This window comes from Hyposmocoma kahamanoa, unplaced genomic scaffold (genome assembly GCF_003589595.1).
Source record: "Hyposmocoma kahamanoa isolate Upper Pololo Valley unplaced genomic scaffold, ASM358959v1 63, whole genome shotgun sequence".
Taxonomy (NCBI): Eukaryota; Metazoa; Arthropoda; class Insecta; order Lepidoptera; family Cosmopterigidae; genus Hyposmocoma; species Hyposmocoma kahamanoa.
In genome coordinates, this window is record NW_020653851.1 from 5,889,549 (window position 1) to 5,911,427 (window position 21,879).

At 34.9% G+C, this 21,879-nt stretch overlaps 2 protein-coding genes across 3 annotated transcripts in view; one reads left to right on the forward strand and one right to left on the reverse strand.

The window, feature by feature from the left end:
* LOC113230521 (trans-1,2-dihydrobenzene-1,2-diol dehydrogenase-like) overlaps positions 1-6,391 on the forward strand; it is a 30,630-nt gene extending 24,239 nt beyond the window's left edge. For both annotated transcript variants that reach the window (XM_026464488.1, XM_026464489.1), the window contains 2 exons: positions 579-729; positions 3,972-6,391. In XM_026464488.1, coding sequence (XP_026320273.1) covers positions 579-729; positions 3,972-4,075 — 255 coding nt within the window. In that variant the 3' untranslated portion in view covers positions 4,076-6,391. The remainder of the gene's footprint in view (positions 1-578; positions 730-3,971) is intronic.
* A 2,636-nt stretch (positions 6,392-9,027) lies between these two features.
* On the reverse strand, positions 9,028-20,447 carry LOC113230118 (ornithine aminotransferase, mitochondrial). Its single transcript, XM_026463886.1, has 9 exons — positions 20,341-20,447; positions 16,857-16,995; positions 15,496-15,664; positions 15,250-15,390; positions 14,660-14,819; positions 14,317-14,444; positions 12,738-12,815; positions 10,821-10,959; positions 9,028-9,321 (listed from the first exon to the last, which is right to left on the reverse strand). Exons 1-9 carry the CDS (start codon positions 20,441-20,443, stop codon positions 9,155-9,157), a joined length of 1,224 nt encoding a protein of 407 aa, XP_026319671.1. The 5' UTR covers positions 20,444-20,447; the 3' UTR covers positions 9,028-9,154.
* Between the last annotated feature and the right edge of the window lie 1,432 nt (positions 20,448-21,879).

The window sequence follows — 21,879 nt, forward strand, 5'->3', positions numbered from 1 at the left end:
TATGACGGATCTACAAATATACAAAATTGTTTGTGTGACATGTTCAAAAAGACCTAAATTTTCCAAATTTTTCAAAGGAAATGAAACTATTTTCTGTCTGCCAGTCGCGACCATGGGACCTGTAAAGGGACCTAAACGTTGGTTTGATTGAAAAACACAAGATATGCGATTTAGATCCGAAAAAAAAACAAAATGTCATTTCCTATATGTAACAGTCGCGAAAACTTAAGAACTTTATATGTTATATCTAATATAATAATTATTAGACAAGACATTATCATACGTCCGATCAGTGGGCATAAGACTTCTCTAAGGGGACAGTTTTCCATAGTCCAACATGCTGGCTCATTGCGGGTTGAGAACTTCACCACTTTGTCCTAGAGTTGTGAACCGTCATCTGAATACATCTTTCATCACAATGTTTTCCTTTACCGTTAGCGAACTTAGAAATTAAAGCCGTAAATACCTGTCAACATCGACCTAATGCCTCAACTAAGAAGGAACCGTTCTCTCATTGGACTTTCACCTCTCTATTTTTATAGACACAAGTTGCTAAAGCATTTATTCCCCAATTCCAGCTGGACTACTTCTGGTGCCCCACAGTGCTGCATATATCGGCGGCTAACAACACAGAGTGGACATTGCCTAAGGGAAAATACAAGTTCCACTTCCACAACAGCGCCGGGCTTAGCTACGAGATTCAGGAGTGCTGGGATTGCATCAATGAAGGTAACCTTTTCAGAAGTTGTAGCATTAGTGGTACACATACATCACTCACTTAGTAGCAGTAGAGGTACTTGTGAAAGAGTCCCGGTTTTGAAGGATAAAGGTGCTGGTAAAATTACAGGCACATGGAATTTGTCAACTTATGTCTCAAGGTGACAGGGTGGCTCTGCAATTACTATGCACAGGCACAGACGTGTAGCTTAACATCAGGCGCATGACTTGTTCGTCGCATGTGTTTTCTTTTTCAAACTACAAATTTGAACTCTTTGTAAACGTTGCAATGTACAATTTTCAACAAAATATTTTTAATTTTTATAATGTATATAAATTAGCTCAGCGGTCAACTGGTTCTGAGTGGTACTAATAGTAAAAATGGAAATATTCATAATTCCTTATTAAATTTAAAATAATAGAATCGTAGTAACACTGAAGGGGCTATATTTACATTGCCGCTGAACGGATCGGAAGCGAATTTTTGTAACGGAATTGTACAGTCGGTGCCTAAATAGCGGATACCTAAGTGAGTACACCGACTGGACATAGCACAATGAACTTCATGTCAATTATGTAACATGTAAACTATCATATCTGATATGAATCAGGATTTCCCAAGACTGTGCGAGAATTCTCCGGAAGACGCGCTACAAGTTTTTTACTTCGTTCCTCGGCTCGGTTACAAAATATCGCTTCTTTTCATTTCCAATCATCCGTTACAAAAATAATACAATCACGCGCATACACACATACACAAACACACCCAATAATTTCTTTTAGGTATTCTTTATATATAAATTATATACTTCCTCAACACTTCTCACCGTCATCGTCAGTACCAATTATCTTGACTAGAGGTTGGGTGCCCGGAGACCCATATCACATGCTGTGCTTAGTGTGGGATCCAGTCTCCCACAATACATTACTCTGTGTAATAATATGTTTTTCTACTGTAATGTTCCTTTGTTTTGTATTGTGGAGATAAATAACGATATTTATTATTATATTTCGTTCCGCGATGAGGTAAAGTGAGCCGAAAAGCCGTACGTCAATGTCTTTATTGCAACACTAAAATGCTTTTCCTGTCATTATAAAAATAATCTACGGTTTATTTTTAATATTCTTTTGGGCGATTGAAAATATAAATAATATTTTGAATACAACAGTCGTGTATTTATATTAATGTCCTTCAATTCCCCACAATACAATAGAACAAATGACATTGAATAGTAAAAATAATGTTTGGTACCATTGAAGTTGGCCTTGTGTATCGATTCATATTGTTTGTAGATTGACTACAAGATAACTTCGTGTTTTTAAAGGGCTTTTTATTCCTTTATTTTATAATAGTAAGTTACCAAGTCTCACATTACCGCTTGGCGGCAGAAATAGGTAAGGTGGTACTTCCCTTGACGAACTCTTTCACAAGGAGCTCTACTGCAAAAAAACTCACTCACTCACTGCTAATGCACCTTTGTATCGGAAAAGGAATAAAAATTTTATGAATTTCTAGAACAATTAAAACAAAGTGTCTTTGACTTCGTCGGTGTTTTGTAGAAAAGGCGAAAGTGCCATTTCGAAAATTTTTTAGGCGAACATGTTTTAATTTTTCACGACTGTTTTAAAATATTTGTGTGCTGTTTTAAATTCAATTTTAAAACTTAAACCTAATTAAAACTAAAATTTAATTTAAAACAGGACGTAAATATTTTAGAACAGTCGTGAAAAATTAAAAGATGCTCCACTAAAAAATTTTCGAAATGGCAATTTCGCCTTTTCTACAAAACACCGACAATATATTCCATCTTTTAACCAAGATACAGATATAACTATTTTACCGCGTCGAAAATTGAACACTGTTTTCTTGCGTATACGGTAGAATTTACAATGTACTTTTTTACCGGTACTGAAATTTGTACTGGTATTCCACCTTATCTCCAAGTGTTTTGTGTTGAATTTACCCAAACGCCTATAAAGCTTATCTCGTTAGTTCCCTACTTGGAACACGTATTATTATGTCTCACTGCCGGGGATGACTTTTGAAAAACACCTGCTCTGGGATATTAAGTAATTGGTACCTAAACTAAAAGTCATATTGTTAATTTATTATAAATGCTTTAACCAAGTTTGTGCTATTGCGACACATTCTGTGTATGTTAATTTTGTAAAGCAAATAAAGTAAAAATATTTTTATTGTATTTTTGCGTGTCATGTGTAACGCTTCACACAATAAAGGTTAATGGTATTTGTTGAACATAAAAGTCTTTCTCTACACTATTTACAATGTTTTACGACAGCTGTTATAAAATTACCGACGCATGATTATTATCTCAGTACTTGTAAAAGAATTTACTGGCATTACTTTATGCATATATTTATAGGCACATATCTTTCTACATTAGTTTTAATTATAGTGACCTTCCCTACCGACTCTTAGGGTATACGAGAACGGCACTATAACCTGTGCACAGGAACCTAATTAGTTCCGGTTCTGACCCCAGATGAGCCAGTGTACAGAATTGTCACAGACCTCTGTCACTTGACTTCACCCGGTTCTCGAGAGGCTAGTGCCTCGGGTGAGCCGCCCCGGGTGCACATACAGTACCCTCCGGTACCTATTTTCCAGATAGGTACAGGAGTTGTAGGCACGCTCACTTCCCGTTGTGCATTGCACAACTAGCGGTTGCCACCGCTAAGCCGTCGACTCTATGTTCTGTAGACAGATGTTATGGACCCCTATATTTATCTAACTGCCATCTCAAATTACGAAAAAACTTAAGGATCTAATTAAATTTGGTCGCAGCTTCGTGGTCATTCATGCTTTGAATAATTTTCAGTTTAGATTTCTCTACCTAATTTCGATGGCAATTTTTATTATTCAAGTATTCGAGTATATCATCTTGAAATATTGAATCATATTTCAGGTTACGATACTCGAATATTAAATAATACCTACTTCATTATAATATTATACAACATTTTAATTATTGCCACCGAAATTAATTATCAAAAACTAACCTAAAAATTACCCCTTTCTCTTTCCCCTTTTTCACATGTTTCAAAACTGTACGAGAGAAATAGTCGATCGCGCCGCTGCCGCTCGGATTACAAATAGAGCTTAACTGCACTAAAATTAAAAACTTAATTACATAGCCTGCACTAAAGTTTCAGTTAACGCCATAGATATTAAAAATGTTACCACATACAATATTTATCCTAAAATAAGTAAATAAATCTTTCTTATTTTTCAGGTTTACTGGAGAGCCCAAAAATGAGCCTCGATGAAAGTGTTCTACTATCGAAATTAACAGATACATTGAGAGCTCAATTGGGTGTACTGGAAAACGGACTTTGAATACACGATACGATTGTAACACGATAATCCAAGCATTAATTTATTGATTATCTTTGGCATTTGACGTTAAGTTTCTTGCATGGTTTACACGAGTCTATTCATTAATTCCGATGCATTCTGTAGGTACTCAGTCTTTCGCTTCCTGGAAACCGAATTCAGACATCCAAAAACGAATTTACGGGATACAGAAACCGAAAAATTGGGGGCAGATTCTGAACCAAGTATTGTTTCTCGAGTCCAGTAACAGTTACTCTGTCTGAAGGCTGGGTATGTGTATCTGAATGTGGAAAATTGTATAACCAGTCGTTATTATCCAAGTTCAACATACAGTCATTATCATCGACCTCCATGGTCGAGTGGCTTGCGCACTGGTTTTCATGGTGTCGCCGTCCGTCATGGGAGGCCCTGGGTTTCGGTATCAATGTAGAAAAACGAACTTTATTGTCTCGGATCTGTGTGTTTGTGGTACCGTCGTTGTTTCCGATTTCCATGTTTTAGTAACTTACTTTGGGATCAGAGTAACGTATATAATGTTGTCGGGTATTTATTATTTATTTATTACCCACTCATACTCGGCCCAACTTCATCCACACTCAAATTTAAATTGCCTAACTTTGAAATGTCCAATTTGAAATAACTAAATGCTCTGTACCGGAATGATTGTACTTTAAACGGGTGTTAAATTTCGCTTATATTACAGTAAAATAATATAAACTAACCTAACCTATGAAGCGATATTTAATTACTCTTCTAGGTCGTATCATTGAGTTCTGGGTACGTATTATGTCACTACGGAGTGGAGCTAGTTAAGTGTTTATACTTGTAATTCAAACTTAAATCTTTATATCCTCGATTCTTATAGCTTTGGTAATTCGGCCTTTGTTATAATTTTGGTATTTTTACTGGAACCATAAACCCGCCATTCGCCATTTTAAAATTTGATTTTAGAATTTTCGACATTCAGATATGTAACCTGTACTTAACTGCCACGAAACACTTAGACACTGAATTTGAAAACAGATTTACAGAAAAATTTATCCGTAATTGAGAATTACGATATCATGTCCTCGTATAAATCTTGCTTTTGCATTTCGCACGCTCAATATTGATGTGGCCAAAATCGAAAAGTTGGCTTTGGGACACTGATAAAATATAGAAGCGCAAGATATTTGTATTAACTATGGGCGTATAGCAGTATTACGCGCTTTATGTCACTCTCGCGCAAGTCGCGCCCTGTCGTGGTAGCCCTACAGGCGTTTACGCCAAACGATATAACGACAAACGATACATTGTGAAATTCTTAGGTTTTCACGATTATTGCACATTGAAAATGAAACAATTCTTTTTGGATTATTGATTTTTATTGAATCTCACGATGTTTTGCCAACGTGATATTCATATATATTTTTGTGAAATAACCCCACTAGTTTGCTATAATTATTATACAAGGATCGAACACAGAAAATTCCTTCAAACTGACGGTATTGGAAACTGCGACCACGCTGTATCGTAGTGTTTTGGATCTAAATTGTCTATTGAATCGTATGTTTTGTTTTTTTTTCAAAAACAGTCATCCGTCTCGAAACGTTGGTTTGTTTGATAAAACAAATATACGCTATTTAAATTCAAGTAATAAATATAATAGTTATAAATATTTCCAACGATATATTACTTTTATTTCATACATACTTTTAAATTTGTCAGTTTCTCCAAAATTTGACTTTTCTAAACTAGTCTAATATTGATGGGTGCAATTTTACTGATTGTGCGAATTGTCGGATAATCCTTATCTTATTATTTCGCTGTTTGTGACTACCCAGTCTTAATATTACGTACTTACATATAAAAAACTTATTATTATGTATGTATTGTTAAAGATAAATGAACGTGTTGAATTAAATATGATAAATAATGATAAATTCCTTACATTAAAATAGAACGTACACGTGTTGAAACGAATACATCTTACAGTTATAATCACTATGTAACAAATTTTATAAAAGGTTCTCTTTTTGGGGGGCTACTCCCATTCATTTCATTCGACATTCGTCCGAAACAATAACTAGCCACGGACTTGTATATTAAACTGGACTGCGCACTAAGTTAATAAAGCGAGCCGAGTAAGAGGCTTCAAAGTAGTAATGCGTCTCTTTCTAATAGGGTGTTCATTCATGTTTTAGCCAGCCATATTGTTTAAACTATTTAATTTTTACAAAAATTGTGGCAGTTTATGGATGACCAAAACTACTAATAACATTTCATAATACAAATTAGTATACTTATTTGATATGCTACTTCATAATAGAAGGTTTCTTGTGTGATATGTATATTTTTTGTATTATTATAGTAAAAGGGTATTTATTACCTTTAAGCTAATTTTATTTAACCAAAATTTAAACCAAAAGTTAATAGACTAGACACTACCTAAGATGATTTTACTTAGCGTTGGCAACTTGTTAGACAAGGACAGACCACTACTTCGAGCTATCTCTCGTGACTCGGTTTTTTACTTTTACTTAAAATAAACCTTAACATAACCAAATAAGGTGTAAATTTGTAATATTGGTCCTTTATTATTGGGTATTTGTAGAAGATCCAGTTTATGAAGTATATAAATCCGTGTAACTGGCAAATAAGTGATACTCGACCTAATTAAAACAAGCGCGATGCGATTGAAGCTTCATACTTGACATTGTTTTATAATTGGGTCGAATATTACTTATTTGACTGTAATTGTTTCAGACGGATGTCGGATGGAAAACTGAAGTAGACCCCTGGTTTGACAGTATTGGTTTCTGTTGAAATGAGCTGCCAGTGTGTAGAAATGAGTAGCTATATCCCTGAAATTTTGCTTTTGTGGCTATCACAGTGGAATTTATATAGCTGCATGTTTACGCAATCTTGCAAATCTACACATTTCTAGGTTCTTTGTCATCGATTTGTAGAATTTGGGTTAAAATTTACTACTGATTGGAAGTATAAATAAAGAGACCCGAACATTTGCACGTACTCTTAAAGATACGCAAGTATCAACTTTTCGTTGTCTTGACCACAAAAGCAACTTGCAGGGAAATAATGTTTTTTTTTTCATGTTTTTTATGTTAGAACCAATTAGAAACTGTACCAAACCAGAAACAAAAATCGTGTTACATGGTGATGTGTAATAAATATACTCTATATTCACTCATTGTTAATAAGTGCCTGTAATTCGTGGAACAAATAAAATTGTGATAATAAATATTATATTTCTACTGGACATTAACAATCGCACAATAAAGATAAGTGCATATTATGTCGGTTTCGTAGACTCGTAGAACATAATTTACAGTTGTGCAATTTTATGCAATCCGCTTTGGCGTAGAGCACGTGATAAACCACAGTATTTTTACTAAAACAAGCGATGTTCAACTCTACCGACATACTCTGCTCGTAACTTAAAAATAAAATACAGTATTTTACAGCAACCAAACTGTGATTCCTAGCGTGTTGTGAAATATTTGTTATTAATAATGATGCTATGTAATTTCTTTATGCGTGTTAATAAAACTAAACTGCAGTGATGAAACTAAAGTTAATGTTCTCTTCTTTTGAATGTTATATGTTAAGTTTTATTAAAACGCTCGTCAGAATCAAAAATACACTTAAAATAAATGAGATAAACGCTTTTATTTCAAACTCTCTGATAAAACAAATCTATCTAATATTTCTGATATCTGTAGAGATTTATTTATTTAACTGACATCTTTGCTACTAGCTATGTCGTACTTTTTTTATATCAGTGACTTTCGTAGCCAGACCATAAATATTTTTTTAGTAATTTAACTTTGATATAAATCAGAGGTTCCCAACCTTTTTGTCTCGTAGGCCACTTATAAAGTTTCTCTGTTTTGCGTAGACGCCCTGCCTTTCTAATATCGATTTTTTTACAAATTCATTTGGTACCGAACCGCCAAAGTTGGAATCACTCATAAATCCCCATTACCGCCTCTTATACCTGTTGTAGACTGGTATGGACCCGTGGAGGTCAATATGGACCACTTTGAATATATGATATACACAGATATGTTGTACTAAGTGGATAATAACGGATGACATACATGGTATTTGAATAAAAACAAATCCAACAATTTCTCAACATACATATATTATATTATACTTAAATGTATATCGTTAACAGGAATATACCACGGAAAAATAATGGTATTAAAATATTATGTTCAATATACAATTAAAACATTAATCTTTTCAAATGTCATAATACTGAAATATGAGTAGATTATGAATTAGATTCATCAATTTCGACCGACCTACAAAGCAAACATCGATAAAAATTTAAACTACGTATTGAGATGTGCATTTTTGGAATATCTTTAAATGAGTCGCACAGTAATTGTATGGCACCGAAAACTGTAATAATTATATACCTATCTACTATTTTATTACACAGTTAAGAGTCGATACTACCACAGCTCGAATTCAAACTATTCCCATACCAATACAGTTCTCATTTTGCTTGGGTCGAGCGGTTGGCGTGGCGTGGTTTTTTTTATATCGTGTAAAATTTTTATGAATCGTGTTTTCGCATCGTATACTAATCAGTATTATATTTTATCCAAAGTGATTGATTCAACACTCTCACTATTATGCGGAATTAATCAAAGCTATTTGAGGATTCGCTCTGGGCCTTTTGGAGGGAAAAGTGTCGTTTTTATTTTGACTTTCAATTATTTTGTGAAATCTAGTTTAAAGTGGAATAGGATAGTGCTATTCTGCCTTAATCGAAGATTAAAACGCGAAACTATACGAATCTCGAAGTAAAATACCCGTATCGGCCCGTTCTAAGGAATCCCGAGTCAATCCAAGCACGCCGCCTCTAATTTAATTGCCTACCCTCTTTGTGGCGGCCATATTTACAGAAACATAATTAAACGAAGTCATGGCTCAAACGACTTGTATCCAAGCCAAAATTATTAATAAAAAAAGCTATTTGAGGTTGTATCAATTCTTAAGATTTTTTGCAAAAAACAATAATATTTATAGACAATATGTAAGTATATATAAGGCCGAAAATAATTATTGTTAGTTCTTGAAGTTCTCGAAAACACTTCTGATGATCTTAGTGCAGTCACGGAGTTGGGCTTCTGTAATGACAAGTGGAGGAGCCAGGCGAATAGTCTGACCGTGTGTCGTCTTGGCCACAAGACCTGCATCGCGGAGACGCAGACATACCTCGTCTGCTGGAAGATCTAATAAACAAATTACTTATTAGTTGGGTTTACACTCTAAGTACGTGGCCCTTACCAACTTTTTGTCTCAAGGAGCGTTCCCATTAGGTCGTGACGACAGATAGTCGTGCCGTGTAAAGTGTCGTTGCTTGTATATTTAAATATTATAGTTGTTCACGTTTTAGTTATAACACGATTAACTGTCGTTCACGACTTTTTGACGTTACAACGTCAGACGTCGAGACAATGGGAAGAGCTAGAACGACAGTCGTCAGACGATAAATAAAACCGCACGATAAAAATGTGACAACAGATAATCGCAGCTACTATTGTCGTTACGTTTTATTTATCGTTGTCTACACGTGTTTTACTCCCTACTCGTCTCCCGCGCCCTCGGCTCGCTGATTCTGTCGTGCAAACGACAAGGCGGCTGCCGTGAACCGATAACTTGTCACGATGTAATGGGAACAGCTAAACACGACAGTCGTTGAACGATAAAATAAACGTCCACGACAGCTAGTCGTGAGTGCGCACATCCTACTACAGTGCTCGAGCGTGGCCAACTAGGTAGTACAGGGCGACGTACCTTGGAGTGCCGAGATCGCTCCCCGAAGTCTTCAGCAAACCGAGGAGGTTGCTGAGATTCTTAGAGGAGCCTGGGTGGCACGATTAGGACCCTGCACCCACCACACGCAAAATAAGCGCCTTGACGTCGAGTTGCGTACACCAGCCCGTTACACCAAGTAAGATAGTCGTGATATGAGAACAGGCTAGACGCGACGGTCGTCCAAGGATAAATAAAAGGTTACAACAAAATGGGAACGCGCCCCTTAGCGTGACGAATGCAGTGACAGTACCCCTAAGATCTTTGCGATTTAAAGTCCTATACTGCAACTTAATCGTCCAGTTACTTAATTGGTATCATAAAAAAAAAAGAAAGTATGACGTCGTTATTGTACAAAAAAGCAAACGTGACTGAGATTTTGTGTCCATTTCTGTCTCGTTAACATCGAAGCACTTAACGAGACAGAAAGGGACACAAAATGTCAGTCAGAACTGCCTGAATGGCTGGCCGAAACCGAGAATACATTTACGTACACATCACACCACTACTCTCGATCTCCGTCCGAAACAAATAGTGTCAAATAAGTAATATTCGACAAAATTAAAAGACAAGTATCAAGTATGAAGCTTAATTCGCATCACGCGTCGTTTCATTTGGTCAAGTATTGCTTATTTGGCAGTAATTGTTTCGGACGGAGATCGAGAGTAGACCCCCTGTCCCGCACGAGGGTAGGCAGAGACTATGAAGCTACTGACTAACTTCCTTCGCTACTTCCATTCTTTTGTACTTTAAAGTTGACCTTTTTGAGGACATCTCCAATCTGATCAACACATACGCCGAGGTCTACCTTTCCCCACGCCTCAATCCACATTCGCTCTATTATTTTTTTCTCGATCTATATCTCTAATTTATAAGGACATTTTCAGATCTTAAAATATTAATGTTGTGTACGTACTATCATGAACATCTATAGCAAACATGAGTCCCCTTCCTCGAACAGTGACCACCTCATTTTTAGGGATCTTCTCTAGCTCCTCTCGAAACACTGATTCCAGTTTCGCTGCGTTTTCAACCATCTTCTCTTCTAATAATACCTGTAAGAATACAGACAATTGATAATTGATTCGGTGTATATTATTTTATTACGATTAAAAATATTTACGAATTAATGTTTTTAGTGGCACTGCAACCATCTGCAACTGTAAGGATGCTTACCCACGCAGCCGACGACTTGTTCGTACCATCACTTGATATTCATAATAAAATCACTTTATTAATTACGTATTAACAAATTAAGGCAACATTTTTATTATAATATACAGTTTTTTTAATGAGACTGTATGGGGAAATCCGAAACCATAGAAGATACAAGGAAACTGTATCAGGAACCTTTTTTTGTGAAAAAATATTTTAAAATTTTGATCAACTTCTGCTGTTCCGATTTTTTTCGTCCCATAGCATACAATGAAAAATGATCCTTACAATAAAACTGGGTCGATCAGCACTAAAAAAAATTGATCAACTTCATTCATTTTTATGAACAACACACGCTTGACCAAAAAATTTACTATGCCAAAATTGTTTTCACAAAAAAAGACTTAATAATAATAATAATTTATTGTCAGAAAACATAATATTTAATATTTGTTGTAAAAGGAGTACTTAAACTAGTGTTAGTGTGAACTTAAAAATAAAAACATAAAAATATTTTTCTATAAAAGCGACAGGACAGCGTACCCAGCCAATGCCGGGTAGATTAATTGTTCTGTACACAGTTTCCATGTATCTTCTATGGATTCGGATTTTCCCATATTGCCCCATTTATAAAAAATACTGTATAATATACGTATACTACATCGTTAAACCGTCTCGGACAAGGAGAGAGCATAATATAATATTATTCATACAAAGTCAAACATAAAGAAAATTCCTTCGACAGGACTCGAACTTGCGTCTGTGCGAAACCTGGGCGACCGCCTACCAACTCAACTACAGTCAGCAGACTTTACGAATTGTTCTATGCGTTTATTACAGATCTATATTTTTTTGTTTTAATAGATTATTGGCCGTAGCGCCATTTGTAAGAAATCTGTGAAAGTTTTTCTTCACTGGCACAGAGCGGTTCAAACCCTGTCAGATCGAAGGAATATTTCTTTGTGTTGGATCTTTGTATTAATAATTATAACAAACTAGTGGAGTAATTACACAAAACAATAAATGATTATCATGGTAGTAAAACATCATAATAGTCATCACAATTAAGATTTTTATTGTTTGGTATCGCACTGCTACTACAATAGTATTGTAACTAAAAATATGTGAAATTCAAGATTACACCATTGTGGAACGTAAAATTTGATTCTCTACACGTCAATAAAATCGTCGTTAGAATATTGTAAAAAACAACTAAAAGGTATCTACTTAACTCAAAATGAGACACGCTTTATGTGAGCTACTTTTGGCCAAAATAGTCCTTATTCAAAAATATTAAATTATTTTTTATCTTAGGAAATGAAACTATTTTCCGGATTTAAATCGCCAATATTTGTTATTCAAACAAACCGACGTTTCGGGACCTTTCCAGGTCCCATGGTCACGGTTGACTTTGATTGACGTTGATTTTTACTCTTTTATTGTTAAATATGTATATTTGATAAGTAGGAAATAAGCTATACTTGAATTTACACAGATCTGTCACGGGAAGCGAGTAATTCGTTTTTCGTCGATTCTGAGAAAATACACTTTTTCAATTAATACACTATTGTATTAACAGTGCGATATCATTGAGGTACCAATGAATGTTTGACACAAATGAAATTGAATTGTGTACTTATATTATGCACCATTAGTTTCGAATATTGTGGTTACCTACCTTAATTGCTTCAGTGGCAACTGCGCAAGCCAGAGGGTTCCCGCCAAACGTGGAGCCGTGAGTTCCAGGTTTAATCACCTGTAATGTGGTTACAGTCACAAACATGTACAAATAAAAAATACAAACAAGTACAAATAGAACAGTTATATTATGTGTTGATAATTTCGCACACATACGTAATATTGCATCGATTTATTGCGGGAGTAATCCGTTAATTAACTTTCTGAGACATCTCAATGGCTTTCTTGAATAGCGACCTATCTCAAAAACATCGGGTATATGGGTATTTCCGACGTTTTTGAGATAGGTCGCTATTCAAGCTCTTGCTCAAAAATATACCATACGTGACACCATACCAATGTTGTTGTTTAATTATTCTAATCAAATAAAAAGCTTGGAACTAATTTGAATAAATTCACAATAAAATTTAGCATTTCTTGAATAAATTATTTTGTCCTGCATATTATTATTATATTATATCTGCAGGAAGAAATTTCTTATGGAAATAAGCAGTACCTTTTGTTTGTGTTTTCCTTTTATTTAATGTATTCTGTGCTTTTTCCTGTGCAATAAATATTCTTTTAAAAAAGGATCGACTTAGGAGTGGGTCACTTGTTCACTATTCTTGAAAAACATCGATCTGTATAATACAAATTTTATTTATAGTCTTACCGTTATTTACGTTTTGAAATTTTACGGTAGATTGATAAAGTTATGTTTTAAAAGTTATTTCATTTATATTCCTTTGTCAAAAACTTCGACCGCACTTATATTTCGGTCGCCAAGTAGTTATGTGCATTACTGCGTTCCAGTTTTAAGGGTATGGGTGAAACTGTAGGCACATGGGATTTCTTGACTTTATGTATCAAAATGACAGTGCAGTGGTAGTGCCCCTCAGATCTTTGCGATTTAAAGCTCTGAGGTAGTACTGTTATGGGTCACTTGATACCGTAAATAAATATTTGTACATCTACTTTCTCTCTCTCTCATTTCATATTTATGTAAACCTATAAACAAAAGAGACTCCTGATCGTAACCATCACAGGATCAACAAAATTTACGTGTACCAGTGCTCTATCGCGTCAAACCAATACACTGTAAAACTGTAATATCAAAAACAGCATTTTGAGAAAAAGCTGCAAAAAGGATTTTTCGGTTTTTAGTCATATTTGAGGTCAATGACATGAAAAGATATATTCAACTTTTTAAAAATACAGTAAAATACCAAGGCACTGTGAAATTCATAAAATAGACCATATTAGTAATTCACAGAAGACGCTCATTCATCCTTTCACAAAACCTACTTTGTATATTCATATTAAAAAAATCTATCCAGCCATTATAATTTTTTAGTTGCAAAGTAAGCTATATCTAGTAAAAAACGAATAATTTATGTTTTCCTTTAATAACATCGTAAAAAATCTTAGTGTAATGAAATTAGAAAACGAAAGTTACACAGTAAATGCGAAACATCTTACGTTCTATAGGTACCTACTTACGTTGGAGAATAAACGTATCGGAATTGTGTTATGAACCCTTCACTATTACCTAAGTAAATAAGTAAGAATAAAATACTTACATCCATAATTTCATGGTCAGCCAAAACAGCAGAAACTGGGATCACACCGCCGCCGAGAGCTTTGCCAAGAATCACTATATCTGGCCTTACTCCCTCGTGTTGGCAAGCTAGCATCTTGCCTGTGCGACCTATGGACGATGTGTGGTAACATGTCTCATTATTTTGGAAGTAAATCATTATGCACAAAGTGTCAGAATTGTTAAGTTAAAATTGTAACTTGATTTTTTTGTGATAAAGCTACTTCCTGATACATTGCAAATGTCTATATCTCGTTGTCTTATAATCAGATTACTATCGGTCTGTTTGTCAATTTGTATCTGTGTTAGGTATTAAAAAATCTCACCTAATCCAGTTTGCACTTCATCAGCAATGAACAATACATTGTATTTGGTGCAGAGTTCGCGCACTTTCTTCAGATATCCATTATTAGGGATGATAACACCAGCCTCGCCTTGGATTGGTTCTACCATGAACGCGGCTACCGTTGGGTCTTTTAGCTCATTCTGTTAAACAAATGAATGTGATAATGTGAGTACATATAGCTTCCTTTTTACTGTAAAATGTTTAATGTTTTTTAAAGCTTCAGTAGAAGGATCCAAATCTACTTTTAAAGTAATCCAAAATAGATTCAGCTACATAAAATTTATTTTTTATGTCATGCTCCAGGGTTAAATTGCCTACAGATAAATCGCAGATGACCTTTTTTTCAGATCTACATCGCTAAATATCATGAAAAATAGACTGGTTTGCATTAATATTAGATATAGCTGGTTGATGACTTTACCATCTCAGTCTGCGCTAATGAAAGGACCTGTGAAGAGCCCAACCGTTGGTTTGTTGAAAAAAACAAATAGACACGCGGTTTAGATCCCAAAACGTTTCTTTTAACAGCGAAAACCTAAGAATTCGATAGGTATAAAAATAGATACAAACTTCGAGAGCCTGAATGTTGTTAAATGGTACAAGCTTGAAACCAGGCATGTAAGGTCCATAATCTTCATAGCATGTTGGGTCTGACGACGACGAAACAGCTGCTAGTGTTCTTCCCCAGAAATTATTCTCCGCGAAGATTATCTGCAATAAAGCAATTATTATCACTTAGAATATCTTGACAATGTGTAATACAAATTGTTGTCTATTATTTGAGTACCTATAATTATTGAATAATATGTAAATTACCTTGGCCTGGTTCTTCGGGATCTTCTTAACGTAATATCCCCATTTGCGAGCGATTTTGATCGCGCTCTCTCCGCCCTCTACGCCGGTATTCATTGGCAACAGACAATCATATCCGAACAGCTCAGTCATGAACTTTTCGTATTTGCCCAATTGATCGTTGTAGAATGCTCTGAAATAAATGACAATCTATGTCAATTGTCACCAGGCATTAGTCTTTAATTTATTGTGGCTTTTCCATTATAAAATCGGGACATGCTTTTAAAACTGGTCCATGAATGACCGAGGTACTGTGTCGCTAATTGAAAGTTTACGGCAACGTGTGACAAGGCAATTGTTTTTAAAATAACGACAACAAATTTGAATATAGGTAATTTGGAAGGTAATTTAGAAAGCATTAGAGAATAGAAGAAAGAGTAGAAAAGCGAAAAATCTCACGAACAAAACATTATGATAGTAACTTAATATTTATGTTTCTGAATATGTGACGAACAAGCACATGTAGTTGAATTGGCTCGGTTTATCCAGGGTCATGATCCTTGATCTTGAATCGCAGATGGTGCAATTCAAACTGGCTAATATCATCCATCAATCATTGGGTGCTATTTATTTTTAACTCAGTAACATACACGTACAGGACGTTTAAATATATAATAATGTGAAATAATAGTAGGTAGTGTTAGGATATAATGTAGACAGCAAATGTAGGTGCGAAATCTCGTAAGGCAACACATAAAACACATACTCGTAATCCTATTTTTGTCTTCGCAGGGATAAAATTTAAATAATTAATCAAACACTGTCTAAATATAACTAAAAGTACCGGACTATAAAATAATCATAGTGATAAAGGACAAAAAACCAGAAATTAAAAATCGATGTAAAATCCGTAAGTAGTTATCATATGAAGTCGGAGTCGAAGATCTACATATATACATATAATGTAGATAGATGTTGGTCTAAATATGGGTAATGTAGTAATAACTCGAAAAAACAACGAAACAATTAGTTGCTTTTTCAAGTCTGATTTTATTTTTAATAATTTTCTTTTACATAGTTTATAGTTTTCTAAAATCAAATTTTTCATGGAACTCCCTTACTTGTGTCATAAATAAAGCAATGCGGGTAATTTGAGATTAACATCTCGCTATAAGAAACGAGACTTCAAAATTCTTGGTGTGTTTTCATTAATGAATGTTATTAATAATTCATTTGTTCATTGTTTCATGTGGATTGTCAAAGGTGTTTACATAAAATACAATAATAGTTTCCAATACATGAATCCTGTATTGATGTAGTACTTGTCCCTGATATTTTATAGTACCTTGATGATACAACTCTTTTTTTATACTTTTTTAACCTACCTAGAGACCAATGTGAGTGTATCTGCTTGTTGCTTGAGAGCGTTGATAATTCGTGGATGGCAGTGACCCTGGTTCACCGCGGAGTACGCGCTCAGAAAGTCGTAATATCTCTTGCCAGCAACATCCCATACGAATACGCCTGAAATTAAAAACCAATTTTGTTTAACACGCAAAAACTAACATTTTACAAGCAAAAGGACTCCAAACTCGTCTCGTCCGTGTACTTATATGGATTTTTTCTTTATATTGTTAAATATTAATAGCGAGATCTTATATTGTACTCGCACAAGTTTTAAAATTATTATTTTCAATTGTTTTTTTCTGCTTAAATCCATTACTAAATGGACGTAGTTAAGAAAAAAACGATCCAATGCATATCCAGTCTCTTTCGAGATATGGCAGTTTGAAGTTTAAAAATGTTATCGAGTTCTTAGGTTTTCGCGATTGTTACACATAGGAAATGAAACTATTTTTCCGGATTTAAATCCAAAAAAATGAATGACAGTCAACCGTTACCGTGGGATCTGTAAAGAGCCCGAAACGTGTCGGTTTGTTTCAAAAAACAATTATACGCGATTTAAATCCGGAAAAATAGTTTCATTTCCTATTTAAAAATGTTTCTCACAAGAGTGAGAAACAACAAAGACAAGAGTTTTATTTTCAAAACTTATAATGTCTTGTAACTCCAGAGAAATTTATTCATGTTTATATGTTGGATTTCTTTTGCTGATCTAAGAGGTTAGACTTTAGGAACCGTTTGGTACATATAACTCATTTTTTGATAATTTTTTGCATTGGTTCCTTGTTACTTAACTACGTCCAAATATAGGATATCTTTTACAGTTCAATGTGATTATCACCTAGACCGTGCAAGCACAAGTTTTCTCGTTCCAGTTGTAATCTTTAATTGTTTTGTTTTTCTGTTCTTACAACCCATTCAACACTTGTTTTTTTACCTCAATCTTAAATATGATATCCTGATTGTGACGTAGTAAACAATGTTTAATTTTATGCTCATGTTTTACAATTATAAGATTAAACTGTTGGATATAGTTTAAACGGTCTTTTGACGAGGTCAAAATTACCAAGAATATCTGGTGTATAATGTTTATATTGGACTAAGTGAAAGTCATGTAGGTTACATCAAAAGCGTAGTGGTTGGAGATCTGTAGTCTATACATATCAGTTGAATATAAATATTTATGTTGTGAAATGAAATTAATTGAAAGTATTTTATTTCAGATTGTAGGTATAGTTACATGTCCATATGGCGTTAGTAGGGACTTACGACTATGTTAGTAGAAAGCAAAGAGTTTATTTTCATGAACAAGGATGAACATCCGACGCTTAAGGATTGGGCTTTCCATCCTCTCTGCTACCACCTTAAGAAGACTGTTGGTGCTGCCTCTCACTCTTGCCAACAGGAATGCCACTGCTATGGAGCTTGATAACTAGGATGACAAAAATCCGTGCTAATGACGCCTTTAGGTCTTGCAGGTAGAGTCGATCTATGATGATTATGATGTTTGAATTAAATGTCGTATTTGTTAAATTTGTACAAAATGTATAATTACAAAGAGTAAAGCATAGAGTTTCTTGCTCATTCTTCTAAGGGGAATCCGCCTTATGAGCAGTAGAGTTTAATCAATCTAACGATTTGACATGTTATTTGCTTATATTATATATATAAGATAAGAATTAAAGATTATTTGAAACTCAAACGAGTTTGACGTTACAATTGCAATAGTTGTGCGTATAAACATCAGTACTCTTCATTCAATACAAGACGACTCTATAATTAGAATCATATGCAAACAATTCCATTAATTTACTTTATCTCATTGTAAACATTCGTTATCTGTTTTCATAAGTTCGTCTTGACAAAGTATAACAACTGCTTGTAACTAGCTACAGAGCACACTTTACAATGACATTAGGTTTGTTGATAAGTAGAAAATTAGGTACTTACTTATATTGTACCTACTGTTATTTATAACTAGGAATAATACCTCGTAGTCGTACGTCACAAGGGAGCAAACTAGTATATTTAGAGCGAGGCCTAACGACATATTTATTTGATGTCAACTGTTAATAATACTATAATATTATTTATAGACAACAGTTTCTTTCTATGAACTTTAGCTCAATCTTGTACAGAGACTAGAGAGATACCTACTTGTTAGTTGAATATATTAACGTAGTATACGTTCTAGGTTTACTAAATCATGTATACGTTAAAAGTGGAAGCGGGTTCTACTCCATTTGCCGTATACACTAATCAACAGTTTTGCAAAAGCAATAAATGTACACCTAAACATTTTTTTTAAAGGTGCTTCATTTACTGATCCATATGAAATACTCCTGGGTTTTTTAGGTTCGTTATTTGCAGAGATGGTTTTACTAAATTGAAGTTTAGTTGAAGGACGTAAGCTCCGCGTCTTTGGTGTGCAACATAACAGTGACTCTACCACATTTTTGTGCGCCAAGTATCTTTCCATAAACGAATTCTTGTACTATAATGTTACTATTTTCCGTTCACAACATTTTTCCTATCAATTTTTAGTTACTAAGGTACCCATCTTCTCATACGAAAATCGAAATGCAGCATTACAAGAATTTCTGAAAGACTGGAACAATAATAATAATTTTTTCAATAAAAAATCCTCAACAGTTCGTGGACATACATCTAATTGCGAAGTTTTATTGAAATCGGTTAACAGAAAGTGGATGAAGTCCAATAAACCGGATTCATCCCCTAATTTGCCACCCTTAGGGTGCGTTCCCACGGCCTGTGCTGTCAAACGCGCCGATTTATGCGGGTGAGCCCGCGAAACGGACGAGTCTGGACGGCCACGGACCGACGTGTGTGCTGGCGCGTACTCTCGCGTCGACCAGCGGCGGATCCAGACGAGCAGCCACGGGCAAGCATGGCCACGCTCGAACCGCCCTCTTCCCGCGACGCGATTGCGCGAAATCCCGTGGGAAGCCGCCGTAATAGGCGGAATATTTTCTTTAAGTTTTAATGGACCACTATTGTCACACGTCGGCCACATGTCGGAAAAATCGCATAACAAACACAAAAAAATACAGTCGAATGAAATTAAATCGATAAAAAATGGCGATAATTCTGCATGCGCAATTTTGATCGGTAATGACAAGTAGTAGCGTAGTTTATTATTGCAATGCTTTATATAAAAAAAGTATAAGCAAGCACATAAATGCGCACTTTTTTTTCACTCTATCATCGCACTTGATGGTGACGAAGAACGAGGTCGCCGATGAAGCTTGAAGTTCAGGAATAAATCTGCAGGCAGGGAATTTCACTCCATAGCCGTTCGCCATACAAAAATGGAAGCGTAGCGCTTCGTACGAATCTTTGGAATATCCACAACATAGTGATAGAACCGTCTGGTGCTTGTATTTATCACGGCCTAATTACATTACGACGTATGATCAAACCAGATTTGTCTACAGTTAGGCTTACCCTTTCCACGGCTCAGAGCTACAGGAAGTGGTTTGTAATTATGACACCCGTACTCGTCCTCCATGGCGAAGATCTTTTCACATGTTAGGTTTTCTCCCGCCATTTTGCTGCCAACAACAAATTCAATAATTATACCATTTTTATTAAAAAATAACAAACCAACTTCAAAAGTTTGTGGAATTACATTTATTTGCCAAGTTTTATTGAAAACAGTTCACGGAAATTGGTTGAAATCCAATAAACCTGATTTATCCCCTAATTTGCTACCTTTAGGGAGAAGTATTTTCTGCAAATTTAAACAGAATCATCAAAATGGGTTCACAAATGCCCGAGTAATCGTGTAATATACACACAAAAAAATACAATCTAATTGAGAACCTCCTCCTTGTTTCGAAATCGGATCAATTTCATCATCCACCTTTATTTTTCAAGTTCAAATTCAAATTCATTTATTCTCAGACCAATTAGTCCATATTTGTTAGTAACAATCTTATGAGCTAAGTTAGTAGAAACAAGGAGAACGGAACAATTACAACACATTAAATTAAGTTACATTATTACACCTTATTATTATAAAGACATTATTATATGTCCACGTATTATTATCTAATTATTAGGCATAAGCACAAAATCTCTACAATTTCAAGTAAAGTGAATTTGGCATCTGAGTTGTAAGTTTCGTATTTGTACATATGTACGATATCATTGGGAAGCTCATAGCAAAATTAAAGAAACCTTAGAGCATATAAAACAAAGCTAGTGAAAAGTATTATAACATTTAGAAAGCAGTCCGAGGAACAAATAAAAACATCGTACAGAAAATTTAAATAAGTAGTCATAAGTACGTAACTTCCATAAAAAGTGCCACAATATATACCTGGAATGGGCGTTACAAATCGTATATTGTTACTTTATCTACAATATTAGTCGATAGAGTTGTAAGAATTGGAGAGGTTGTCGGTTATATTTTTCTGTATCTAATGGAGCAATAAACGTTTTTGACGTAACTCCACTTGTGTGATTTTTCCATGAGGGATGGATTACGTTGAAGCAGTTATTCTTATAAATTACATTATGGCAACAAGGTTGGTACTAAAGATTCATAATTTTTGCTCTAGTTTGCCTTTGAGTGACTTCACCACGTGTTTTAAAATATTAACTATGAGAGTTGACAAATAGGCAGATATCCCTAATATACATACGTGCATGGCAAAGGCAATGTGTTCAGCCTGTTGAACAGTAGTTTGCAACTGTCATCAAACCACGCACCGAAAATCATTCGAATGCACTTCTTCTAGACTTTGAAAGCTCTTTCTAAGACTACTGAATTGATATTATTATTGTTGATATTACATAGCAGTAGAGCTCCTTGTGAAAGAGTGCGGGAAGTATTGCCACCTTACCTATTTCTGCTGCCAAGCAGTAATGTTAGCATTATATTATATTGCGTTCGGTTTTGAAGGGTGCTGGTGAAATAACAGGCACAAGGGACTTGTCAACTTATGTCTCAAGGTGACGGGCGCAGTGGCAGTCGGATCT

What these genes read in the sequence shown, in the direction of transcription:
- LOC113230118 (XM_026463886.1), bottom strand. Translation starts at nt 20,443, where the DNA reads ATGGCGGGAGAAAACCTAACATGTGAAAAGATCTTCGCCATGGAGGAC. An exon ending in AGCTCTGAGCCGTGGAAAGG is followed by an intron (nt 16,996 to 20,340) that starts GTAAGCCTAACT and finishes TTTTAATTTCAG; the next exon opens with GCGTATTCGTATGGGATGTT. An exon ending in TGAAGTGCAAACTGGATTAG is followed by an intron (nt 14,445 to 14,659) that starts GTGAGATTTTTT and finishes CATCGTCCATAG; the next exon opens with GTCGCACAGGCAAGATGCTA.